General features: G+C 41.6%; 2 protein-coding genes across 2 annotated transcripts; both read left to right on the forward strand.

The window, feature by feature from the left end:
- Nucleotides 1-775: 775 nt before the first annotated feature.
- Nucleotides 776-12,352, forward strand: LOC113085674 (coiled-coil domain-containing protein 112-like). The gene is made up of 14 exons (XM_026255240.1): nt 776-904; nt 985-1,067; nt 2,236-2,325; nt 2,414-2,489; nt 2,558-2,930; nt 3,025-3,423; nt 3,498-3,593; nt 4,127-4,239; nt 4,755-5,147; nt 7,324-7,475; nt 7,549-7,587; nt 8,805-8,850; nt 8,921-9,092; nt 11,959-12,352. Exons 1-9 carry the CDS (start codon nt 846-848, stop codon nt 4,783-4,785), a joined length of 1,320 nt encoding a protein of 439 aa, XP_026111025.1. The 5' UTR covers nt 776-845; the 3' UTR covers nt 4,786-5,147; nt 7,324-7,475; nt 7,549-7,587; nt 8,805-8,850; nt 8,921-9,092; nt 11,959-12,352.
- Nucleotides 5,035-12,612, forward strand: LOC113085669 (geranylgeranyl transferase type-1 subunit beta-like). The gene is made up of 7 exons (XM_026255231.1): nt 5,035-5,147; nt 6,489-6,607; nt 7,277-7,475; nt 7,549-7,696; nt 8,805-9,092; nt 11,959-12,067; nt 12,596-12,612. Exons 1-7 carry the CDS (start codon nt 5,035-5,037, stop codon nt 12,610-12,612), a joined length of 993 nt encoding a protein of 330 aa, XP_026111016.1.
- The last annotated feature ends 273 nt before the right edge of the window (nt 12,613-12,885 follow it).

The raw sequence follows: 12,885 nt of genomic DNA on the forward strand, positions 1-12,885 counted from the left end.
TATATAAATATGTTTATTAGCGCACTGATATTGTTGGCAGAGCAGAATGATGGTTTCGGAGCAGAATGAAAATCCCATTCACTTCACTGACACTTACTTCCCAAAATAAAAGCTTGATGATTTTAGGTTTGAAAAATAATTTTAAGAAAAAAGGTAATATTAGCATTGTATTTTTAAGTGTACTATAAAACATGTTTTTTATTTTATACTCAATTTATTTTTAAATATAATCACACTGATTATTTTCATTATTTAATTTGTTTTCTTGAAATGCAAAATAAATAATCCAATAATAAAATTAAAATAAAGTGTATGCATTTAGCAGACGCTTTTATCCAAAGTGACTTACAGTGCTTTCAGGCAATCATTATTAATACTTATTTTTATCTTTTATAGTTACATTTTAATGAGTCACCGTATGCGCAGTGTGTCCAGACAAAAACACCTGTACGTGTGTGTGTGTGATGTAACATATTTTTGAATAAATTAAAAAAATGTGTTTCAGGGGCAAGAAAATACATTTACACTCTTATAGTAGCCTACTGTACATTTAAGCTAAATGCAAAAATGGATGGAAAAGCTTATTAGAGATCAAAACTAGAACTCTAATGATTTAATAAGTTCAAATATGTTCAGATGTGCCGTATTTTCTTATATAATATTATATAAGGCAAAATATATATTTGAAATGTTTTTAAAACATGGGCGAATTCCAAACGGAAGTCCGTATCTTAAGACAGAAGTTGTAGGCGGGTCGTCGTTGCCATGGCAACAGTCCAAACAGATCCTCCAGACGGACTGGTCGCCGATGATCAACGCGTTGATTAATATTAACGATCATTTTAATGAAGGACCGAATGTCTGTCGCGGATTTTCTGCGGGAAGCGGAAGCTCTCGGAAGGCTGTGAGTTTATGTGCTTGTGTTTCTCAGAGCGTTTCTCTGTCTGTGGTTCATTAGAGCTGACTCTTCATTCACTCTTTCAGGCTGTTTAAAGAGGAGAGAGCGGCGGGACCGCGCGCGCTCACAGAGCTCCGGGATCACATGAACGCGCAGCTCCGAGCAGACAGTAGGACGAACTTCATATTTCACTGTAATGTGTGGAGCTTCTGCTGATCTGTCTAGTCCCAGAAGATTGTTGTTCCTCGGGCTGGTGCTGATGGTGCTCTCGAAGCACTGCTTTGAATCATTTGTTTCGAACCAGTGACTCGGAGCGCGAATCAAACTGCTGAAGTCACGTGATTTCACTAAACGAGGCTTCGTTATGTCATGAGATTCTCGGGCATCATGGTTTGGACACGAGCCAGTGTTAAAGTAGCCCTTGTTCTGCGCCAGGACTTGGCAACACTTTTTTCTGAGAAAAAAATTAAGAACTTGGAGATATAAACTCGCAATTGTGAGAAAAATGTAATATACAAGTTTACATCTTACTATTCTGAAAGAAAAAAAGTTATTAAATTGTTAAAGAGTAATGTTTTTTTAATTCCGTGGCAGAACGCGCTTCCACAGTCCCCAGTGCAGTGTCTTACATCTGTAGACTTTTTTAATGAGATATTTGTGTAATTAAAAGGAAAAGCCATCCATAGAACAAACAAAACAAGCCCTGCAATTTAAGAAAAGTACATATATTATACAGACACTTCATATTTAATTGTAGTTTATTAAATTATTTTAATAAGTTAATAATTTAGTAACTTTCAATAAAACATTAGCAGTGGGTGTGTAGAAGCAGTTTTTTTGTGGCACTTACACAGTTTTGACCAGCAGGCGTCATCAGCGAGTTGCTTCGAAACAGTGAATCATTTTGCCAAGCAACTGATTCAATTGATTCGAAGCTTCAAAAAGGTTCGTTTCCACCAGCACTAGGGCTACTTTTAACGCTGGTTGTTTTCTTCCCTCGGGTTAAAAGACCTATTACATAAATTTGAATTTAGCTAAATACGTGTATTTACAAATTTTCCCATTTTATATTCTACCAGTGATAAAACTGCTATATGATGAGACAAAATAAGGACACTTTTTTTATGGAAGGGGCACATTTACCTCATTTATGATTATGACTTGCCCATACAGTGAGTTCCAAGTTAAAACTGTGTGTAATTCATTAGACTGACTGTAAAACAACAGTTTTAGGTGTGGGAGTGGCATAATTTGAGTTCTGATGTTTCTGTTTGGGGCTAGATTTGTGATTCAGATCTGCACTTTGATGGAATATTAATATCAGCTTTGCCTCTCAGTGATGAAAGTCCAGCAGCAGCTGCAGAAACTCAGGAACGGTGTCTTCAGGTTCCAGGAGCAGCTGATGGATGTCAAAGCGTCTCCAGATGGTGAGCACACCTAATGAAAACATCAACCATTTACCACAAAACTACTGTTTTTAATGCTGCGCATGCATCTATTTCTGTTGAATTTCAGTGATTGAGAAACTAAAAGAGACCATGACTGATATTGAGAACTCCATCAGTGTTTTCAAAGACACACAACATCAGAGGTATGAGATCCGTTTCTGCTGAGATGTCTCGTGTAGATCCTTCCTCTCAAACGATGCGTCTGCTTTAGTTTCGAGGAGCTCCTGAAAGAAGAGAGGACCTTCTCACAGGAGATCTGTGCCTTCGAGAAGAAGATTGACTCCTGGTCACTGCCTGTGAAAGCAGACGTGCGTCGTCCTCGTTCAGACGAGAAGAGCGACTGGAGGAACCTTCCTCCGGAGCTGACGGCGCTCCAGACCTTCCTCCAGCAGACGGGAGGCAGACACGGCGGATGGGACGAGTTTGACCACCACAGCTTCCTGAAAGTGTGGACGAAGCACAGCGGAAAGCCCTCGTTCAGACAAGAAGCCAAGCTTTATTTACCTGGACGGACCGAGGAGGACGTCAGGCTGCATGAGGAGTGGTTTGTGGAGCTGCGGCGGCTGCAGGACGCACAGAGAGAGGTGCGTCTCTTCACCACACCAGTGTTTCTGTGATCAGTGTTTCTGTGATCAGTGTTTCTGTGATAGGCCTCACACGTGTTTGTTTGTCCACCAGGCCATCCGCAAGTGGAGAGCGTCCAAGCGGAGAGAGCGTGAGCTGCAGCGGGACAGAGACGAGGAGCCGCGAGAGGACGAGGCCCGGTGTCTTCTGAAGCAGAAGCAGGAGGAGGAGCGCAGGGAGGCGTCGGAGCGCCTGGAGGCCTGGAGGAGGCGCAGGACACAGCAGAGAGAAGAGGAGCGAGAGCAGCGGCTCAGAGACCAGATCCTGCAGCGGAGGAGAGACACAGAAGAGCGTCGGAGACAGCTGGAGGTCAAGCTCCTGGTGGAGGCACACGCCCAGCAGAAGAAGGAGCAGGAGGAGCTGCGTCTGCTGGAGGAGGAGGCGCAGGAGCAGGCGGAGAGACAGGAGCGGCAGCGGCAGGCGGCTGAAGGCATCAGACGCTTCCAGGAGCGAGTGAGACCAGCTCTGTGTGTTTGAGTCTCTCGTGTTCTCTCTGGTACTCAGTTATTCTGTCCTTCTCTCGTCAGGACTCACGACGCCTCGAGGAGAAACTCCAGGAGAAACAGAGCAAAGAGGAGGAGGAGAGCGAGCGGCAGAGGACACTGGACAAACTGAAGGAAAAGGTTTGCTGAAGAGACATCCCATACTGCAAAAATATATATTTACAAACTATATTTGCATAAAGTTTCAAAATATATTTATATACATTTATTTTCTACCAATATGTTTTTGCAATTTTTATATATATATATTTTACAAATTTATATTTTTTTTTCAAAACATCAAAAAATATATTTTGCCCTCTGTTTCAATTCAAGGAAATACATTCACATATTTCATATTTAAAGAAAAACTCAATTTATTGTCTATAATGTGTGAACATGTAACATTCAGTATTACAATATAAATATAAAACATCAAATAACTATAAATCTAGTTTGATCTCTGATAGACTTTTCTATCCATGTTTGCATTTATGTAATTGTAGGCTAATGTAAGATTGGAAATATATTGACTTGACCCTGAAATAATAAAACTCATTACGTTTTGTTTTTTCAAACAGACATGTCATTGAGTTTCACTGTTTACAACATATAGGTAGCATATAATTATTTTGTCCACAGAAAATGTATTTTTCCTCCCAATCTGTGATCAGGTGGAGGTCAGCAGGGATCCATCCAGACTCTGGAAGTTCACTAAAGTTTGGGAAGAGCGCACGAAAGAGATCGGTCCGTCCGGAACCGGACCCGTGTTTCAGATCTTCCACAGGTGCAGAACAACCAGAAACTATCTGCATGTACCTTTACATTACAACATATTTAGCTGGACGTCTAGCCTGTGTACAGTGATGATGATGAATCAACATTTCAAAGTATTACACTTAAAAATAATAGATTATTATTCTGTATTCTGTAAAAATAATAGATTAGTTATTCTGTGCCAATTCTGGTGGCCCATCTTACCCCAAGGATCTAATTATGCAGATTCACTTCAGAATAAAAACATTTTCCCTGAATCTAAAAACATTAATGTGTCCACGAACCCCTCGTTAACAAACGAACAGACACAACAATCTTTTCAATGTTCAACATAATACAGTCACATGATCATTTCATTGTAAAGCACAGGAACTTCTCCTGAACGCAGATGTTTAAACTGTGACTTACTGACAATATTGCTATATATTCCACACAAACACACACATTAGCTGTAGACACAGGGCTTTGATCTGAAGTGCACAGTTATTATTCCTCTGGTCTGAGATGATGGTGTTTTCTCCTCAGAGCTGTTCCTTCATGGAGACAAGACTCGTGATGGAGCTTCACTGCACCGCTTCCAACCAACCCAATGAACTGCAAACAAATGTGTTGAAATGTTGCATTTTAAATGAAGTTTCAATTCAAGATAATGGTGGAATCAGTTTAATTAAACATGTTATACATCACAGCGCGTCTGGTTGTAAGTCATTGAGAATTAAAGCAGCAGCGCCGGACTCTTATTTTGCCGCGTGTTCGTGCAGCGGAAGCGGAAGCGGCGCGTTGACCGTGTTTCTTCTGTGCGAGGATGGCGGATTTTGACCACGAACTGATAGATTTTCTGCGCGAGCGGCACGTGCGTTTCTTCCAGCGCTGCCTGCACGTGCTGCCCGAGAGATACGCGCCACAGGAGACCAGAAGGTAACGGAGAACACACTCTCTCTCTCTCACACACACACACACACACACACACACACACACACACACACACACACACACTCTCTCTCTCTCTCTCCTGGTGCAGCAAGAGTACACACTTCTGAGTGTAGTAGAGGAGTGGGCAGCTTTGGGGCTACTGTCATTCACTCGCGTCTGTCACAGAATCCACACACATCCTGCTCCCCCTGCTGTCAGAGAGAGGAACTGCGTCTCATTCACACATCATTCATGTAGAACAGATTCAGGAAGCTCAAGTCTGATCATTCTGTTTCTTTTCTGGATCGTGATTGTCTCTGATCTTAAATGAGTGCAGAGAGTTTGTCCTGTAATAGATCAGACACTTGTTCATGTTCATGTATATGTTTGTCATTCTATCTTATGCTGTTGTAAAAAATAAAACAATACCAGATCTGTATTGGAGTCGATCATGGTGCATCACTTCTGATGGTGACAGTCTCAGGTTTAAGAGAAGGGTTTAGATTGAGTTCAGCTTCGTCTCGTGATCAGTGTTTGTACTAAAGAGGAAAGCAGCTTTATTAACTGTGATGAACTAATAAATCCGGCCAATAAGAAGTGCTTAATTTAGTTTTTACTCGACTCTTTTAAAGCAATACTTCATTGAAAAATATTTAAAGGATACATGGCAATATTTGAAACCATTTTCTTTCATGTTATTGAAATTATCTGTACTAACTAATGAGCTCATTAAAAATTATAGTAATATAAAATCGTTAAAGTAGTTAAATGCCTTGAATATTTTTTGTAATGGGTCTGAAGGTGTTTTTTTAAGTCGTTTGCTGTATTGTATGTTTCAGAGCTCAGATGAGAGAGCAGGTGTGTAGTCAGCTCATGACCCGTGTTTTAGAGAGGAATATATGACTTTAGGACATGTTCCTTGTGTTTGATTTCCTCTGAACGTCCTGGAAGAGGAAGTTAAACAGTGTTTACTGTCAAAAACACTCGAGGAAGAACCGTTTCCACGCAGCTGGCTGTTAAATGTTATTGTGACCGGTGTAGAGGTCAGTGAGCTGTATGTGGGTCAGAACAGTATTTACTCTCATATGTACTAGAAGCTTTTATATGGATTCTTTTTGTCTCCTGAAAGTCTTTAGGAAGGATATTTCTTCAGCTGATGTGTTGGTTTGTTAAGCGACAGTATGATCCATTAAACACTTCAGCCTCGTGAATCTGGATGTTCTCGTCTGATCGGTTTCCTACAGTCGGTTTATATCCATGACCAGTCTGTTTTGACTAAAAGCACTGGTTCAGCGGTGTGAGGTCCAGATCTCTGAAACACGCTCCTGATGTGTGTTTCTTCTGCAGGTTGACGATCGTGTTCTTCGCTCTGTCGGGTCTCGATGCTCTGGATGCTCTGGATCTCGTGGACAAGCCTGGTTTAATCGAGTGGATTTATTCCCTGCAGGTTCTTCCCACCGAAGACAGTGAGTGTGTGTTTGAGCCGGTGTCAGCGCAGGAGCGTGTGTGTGAGAGGTTTGTCACACATCTCTTCTCTTGATGAACAGGTAGCGGGACGTTTGAGCTCTGACGCGTCTCAACACTCCTGGAGGTGTGCAGTGTGCTAGCTAGAGCGTGACTAGCTGCTTCAGGTGTGTTATTAGTGTTAGGAGCTGGAGGACGTCAGACACACAGCAGAGGGCAGCGCTGACCACTGAACTACTGTGATCTCTCACACAAAATAAGGCTTTAAGAAGATCTCTGTCGTGGCATTACACCTCACGTGCACTGCAAGAATAACCCTTCTCTTCCTCTGTGTTTCTGTCTTCTTCTCCAAACATCCTTGAATCAAGAAGATAAGAAGTTTTCTGAGGAACTGATATTAAATCAAGAACAAATATCTGTCAGTGGGAATGAAAACCTGTTTCACTGAGTTCAGATGAGTTTAGTGAGGACACTGACAGATATCTGTTCTTCTTTTAATCATAAACTCACTTCGTTTCTTAAAACAAGATTTCAAATCTCTTCTCATTTTTGCTCCTCCAGTAAAAGTATCTTGATTTATGAATCGTTATAATCTTTATAGTGTGATCTGAAGGTATTCTAGTGTTTGCTAGCAGAGATGTTCAGGCGTTAAGCTTCTGTTTTTGTAAGAGATCTGTTGGAAGATGCTAAAACTCTACCTGGTCCTGTCTCTCCGCAGGGCCCCGGGGCTCCTCACACGTATGACAGCGGTCACGTGACCATGACCTACACGGGCCTGGCGTGTCTGCTGATCCTGGGAGACGATCTGAGGCGTGTGTGTAGAGAAGCGGTGATGAGCGGTCTGAGAGCGCTGCAGCTGGACGACGGCAGGTTCGTCTCGTCTCGTCTCGTCTCGCTGGACCGATCCGCTCTCTCTCACCGAACCCTGTTTCTCTTCCTGCAGCTTCTGTTCTGTTCCTGAAGGGAGTGAGAACGACATGAGGTTTGTGTACTGTGCCGCCTGCATCTGCTTCATGCTGGACGACTGGTCAGGAATGGAGCAGCGTGAGTCCTGCACTTCCTGTCCATTCCTGTCCACTTCCTGTCCACTCGTCTGTCTGCTCGATTCTGATGCATTATTAACTTCTGTAAGCGAATCCTCAGGATTATCCATAAACACTGCGTTATTCCCGCTTTCAGCTGACCTCCTGACCTCAGCTGGGGTCAAAGGTCAGATCCCAGCGTACTCCAGCTCTTCCTGTGTGTTTCTGGGTAGGGTTGGGTATCGTTTGGGTTTTTTACGATAACTGCTGCCCAATCAATCCTTTAAAACGGCACAGATGCTTTTACAAAAAAGTCACAAAACGACAACATTTATTTAATAACATATTTAAATTAAAAAATGAATTAAAAGCTTAATGTATATGGAAACAAAAGTAAATGCACTATTATCGAGCGCTGTAAACACGTGATGTCTGCTTCATGATGATTCGGATGTAAACCAGCGATCACTGCGAATGAATAAAGAAGAGAGAAACGTTTCGATTGATGAAACATAAAGACAATAAACACACGACATGATTTATCTGTGCTCTTCAAGCCATCGCTGCTGCTTTCTTAATAATGAAGTATAATTATAATATACATGGCTTTTTTACAGTATAGAACATATGTTCTGTGATAAGAAGCCACATCAGGTGACAAAAGGAAGTAAAACATGTCATAATGTTCTCTTTTGAATGAATGAATGATTAATAATCGATCACTGATGATGGTGATGAGAGGAGAACCAGCGCTGTTCTGGTGTTTGTGACACGGCTCTCTCCTCGTGTGCTATACACACACACACACACACACACACACACACACACACACACACACACACACACTGCTCCTAAACCAGCTTTAGTGTCTCTGACCTCGACTGACACCAGGATACACACGAGTGAGCGCTGACCTCTCGTCAGGATAGTAATCATCCTGTCATCATGGATCTCAAGAGAAGATATTCTGAAGGATGTTCAGGAAACAAACAACATTGACTTTCACTGAACAGATGAAAATCATGAAGTGCTCCACAAGAGAGAGTTTGAGTCACATGAGGGAGAGTAAATGATGACACAAGGATAATTTCTGTCTGAACCATGCCTTCAGAGAGTTAATGTCTAGTGTTGATGTCCTGATGAAGGTGTTGTTTTGATTGGTGTGTTCTGTGTTCAGTCGTATGACAGCGGGATCGGTCAGGGAGCCGGACTCGAGTCTCACGGTGAGTCACGCTCCTCTCCTCAGTCTCTCTCAGTCGAGCTTGTGATGATAACGGCTCTGTCCTGGCTCAGGCGGATCCACCTTCTGTGCCGTGGCGTCTCTGTGCATGATGGGAAAGCTGCAGGAGGTGTTCAGCGAGCGACAGCTGAAGCGGATCCGGCGCTGGTGCAGACGGGCTTCCACGGACGACCCAACAAACCTGTGGACACCCGCTACTCCTTCTGGGTCGGAGCCACGCTGGAGGTGCGTCCCTCACCAGATCAGTGCACCACCCAATCCAAACGTTGTGAATAACACGCAATTACTAAATCAAAAGTAGGTCAGGACACTTAGATCAAGTGATATGGACTCGCGTCTGTGAAATATCAAACCGCAAATAGACTACTGTATTTTCCGGACTATAAGTCGCAATTTTTTTTCATAGTTTGGCTGGTCCTGCGACTTATAGTCAGGTGCGACTTATTTGTCAAAATTAATTTGACATGAACCAAGAGAAAACATTACCGTATCCAGCCACCATGTTGCTCAGTTCTCCTGTAGTCTACACTGAAGACACAGAGCGCCCTCTCGTGGCTGGAGACGGTAATGTTTTCTCTTGGTTCTAAATAAATGCGGCTTATAGTCCAGTGCGACTTATGTTTTTTTTTCGTCTTCATGACGTATTTTTGAACTGATGTGACTTATATTTAGGTGCGACTTATAGTCTGAAAAATACGGTAATTAAATATGAATCTTACATGTTCTGCGTGTCTCTGTATGACATTTTGAAGCGTCGCTTGCGCTTTTTACAGAGCTGCTCTGAGAGAAAAACTACCATCATACTGTATACACACTCGCGCGCACACACACAGAAACACACACACACGCGCACACACACACAGACAAACACACACAGACTCTTCACAGCAACCTGCCAAAATAAAGGTTAAGTTTAACTTGATAAAATTGTGTCAGAAACACATTACTATAGACCCCTTAATCGTCTACGTCACTTGGACGTCACGCTGTAGCTGGAGGCAAAACATAAGCCAGAACTCATAGAAGGTGTGCTAAAAGTTTGAGGTTTTGATTTTAAAATGTCTTCTTGTTGTGTTTTTGGCTGCCAGAATAGAAGGAACAGTACTTTTGTTTCAAAACTAAAGTTTTACCGGATCCCTGCAGACATTCCTTCACAGAAATGAAGAAGACAATTGTGCTTGAATGCAATACGGCGTACAGACTGGACGGAGATGATCGTAAATAATGCTTGTGTTTGCAGTGCACACTTCATATCAGGTAAAATAGTCTATGCATATGAACTGGTGTGTTGTTTTTATCTAGTAAATCAGCAAGTTTCTGTTTATAGGTGAGAAGTCGCCAACCTTCAGCGCACTAGCTAATGTTAAACAAACATACAGCGATAGATGTGTGTGCCATCCTTTGAATGGTCTCTTAAAATAATACACATTGCTAATCGTAGTTAGCCCAGCGATAGGTTACATGAGAAAATAAGCCTTGACAAAATTCCCCAAACCACCCAAAAGTAATTCATATGGCCGTATGGCACACGGGTCAGGTAGTTAATTTACAAAAATAGCTGTCAGGGTCCCACAGAGTCAGGGACTGTACATATTCGGACAGTTCCTAAACTTCTTCGGAATCCATGTTTAATAAATCCCTCCTAAAACGTGCTATCTTACTCTTGTCAACACTGTGTCAGCGCCTCTTTTTGCCTCCAGCTAAGCCCCGCCCACCCGGAGACGTTGCAATGTTTACAAACTTTTAAGGGGTCTATTTTACAGCAGAATGTACGCCTTACTACTAATAATACAGTTATTATTCAGAGTTTATTTTTAAGGAATAATCATACATTTTCAGCCATGTTTTAATTTTAACAATAAACCTTTATTGCTAAAAAAAGAAAACACATTTTACACTTCATTTGTTTACAAGATAAATTAATGTTTTATGACATCAATTGATTATGTGGCAAAAAAACACTAAATATTTCATAAGTTCCTATGATTGATTGATTGAATAATTAATTAAAAAAATCCAGAAACTGAGAAAAATTAAAACTGAAAACAAATGTTTGTGTGGTTAGGGCTGAGATCGGCTCTTAAAGGGTTAGTTCCCCCAAAAATGAAAATTATGTCATTAATAACTCACCCTCATGTCGTTCCAAACCCGTAAGACCTCCGTTTATCTTCAGAACACAGTTTAAGATATTTTAGATTTAGTCGGAGAGCTCTCAGTCCCTCCTTTGAAGCTGTGTGTACGGTCTACTGTCCATGTCCAGAAAGGTAAGAAAAACATCATCAAAGTAGTCCATGTGACATCAGAGGGTCCGTTAGAATATTCTGAAGCATCGAAAATACATTTTGGTCCAAAAATAGCGAAAACTACGAGTCATTATCTGGCTCGGCTCGGTGTTCATCTTCAGTTCTCTCTTCACAGCAGTTCAGTCAGTGTACTGTTTGAGTACATGAATTACTCCGGGATATTGGTTTGTTTGAACTCAGAGGGAGTGTCAGCCACATTAAAAAAATTAACAGCTTAAGTCATTTGTGGATTAATGCGTATTAGAGATGCGAACAGTTTAAAATGATTCAGTTCGATTTGGTGAACTGAATGATTCGTTCGCGAACCGGAAATCCAGCTGCTTTGATTTGAACTCTCTCTCACACAGACACGGAAGAGAAGACAATGCTGAATAAAGTCGTAGTTTTTGCTATTTTTCGACCAAAATGTATTTCCGATGCTTCAGAATATTCTAACTGACCCTCTGATGTCACATGGACTACTTTGATGATGTTTTTCTTACCTTTCTGGACATGGACAGTAGACCGTACACACAGCTTCAATGGAGGGACTGAGAGGTCTCGGACTAAATCTAAAATATCTTAAACTGTGTTCTGAAGATAAACGGAGGCCTTACGGGTTTGGAACGACATATGGGTGAGTTATTAATGACGTCATTTAGATTTTTGGGTGAACTAACCCTTTAAAGAATACATTTGACATTTCGTACACATTAAATGTGGATGATGTTGTCAGCAGTAAGTTAGTGCTGTGTGCTGATGGGTGCTCGGTGTGACCGTGTGCTCTCGTGTTCTCTCGTGTCCCGCAGCTCTTAGACGTGTTCCAGTACACAGACCTTGAGAAGAACCGGAACTACATCCTGTCCACGCAGGACCGCTTGGTGGGCGGCGTCGCTAAATGTCCCGACAGTCATCCAGGTACAGTTTCAGTGTTGTTCACAGCGCTGAAGAGCTTTTGTTTGTGTCTGTCAGTCGAAACCGCGGCGTAACCCAATGCTGCAGGCCTCAATGTGTAATTGATGAGACGATTGTGTGTCGAGACTCGGGTTTCTGCAGGATCTGGAGATCTGACGTGTTTCCAGTGTCACCTGATGACCAGAAATCACACTGACCTCACAATGCTGCTTTCAGGTCAAGTCCAGAGAGATTATTGTCATCCAGTTCTATGTAGAGACTCACAAAGGAGTGAGATGTCTCGCAGAACAATGGTGTTAGATAAATAAACATGAAATATGAACGTATAGAAATAGACAATACAAAAGTAAGTCATCTAAATACTTTGGATCTTGTAACATCAGTAGAGATATTCAGGGCACTCCAGCAGATTAATACACACATATACATATATATTTATATTTGATGGGTTTATTAGGACAGGACCAGTCTGGAGGATTGATCACACGAGCACTAATCATGAGGCATTGACTTTCTGTATGAATATTACAGATTTAGCTGATCTTTAGACTTTCAATCACATCTTTTCAGCAGCTCAGTTACAGGAGTATTTCCCATTCATTTCTTCCATAGGAAATAGGTTTCCAAAATGAGATTTGATTTGATTTGAAAACAGTCAGACCAAAACTTGCAAGATACTTGCGAAGCAACATCAAATGAAATGTAATGGCTACGTATAAAGAGTTTGTGTGTGTATAGAAACAGTAAATGCACTGCTGATCAAAAGTTTGAGGTCAGTAAGATTTTTTTTTTTTATGCATTTAGCCTGCATATATTTGATC

This window comes from Carassius auratus, unplaced genomic scaffold (genome assembly GCF_003368295.1).
Source record: "Carassius auratus strain Wakin unplaced genomic scaffold, ASM336829v1 scaf_tig00042157, whole genome shotgun sequence".
Taxonomy (NCBI): Eukaryota; Metazoa; Chordata; class Actinopteri; order Cypriniformes; family Cyprinidae; genus Carassius; species Carassius auratus.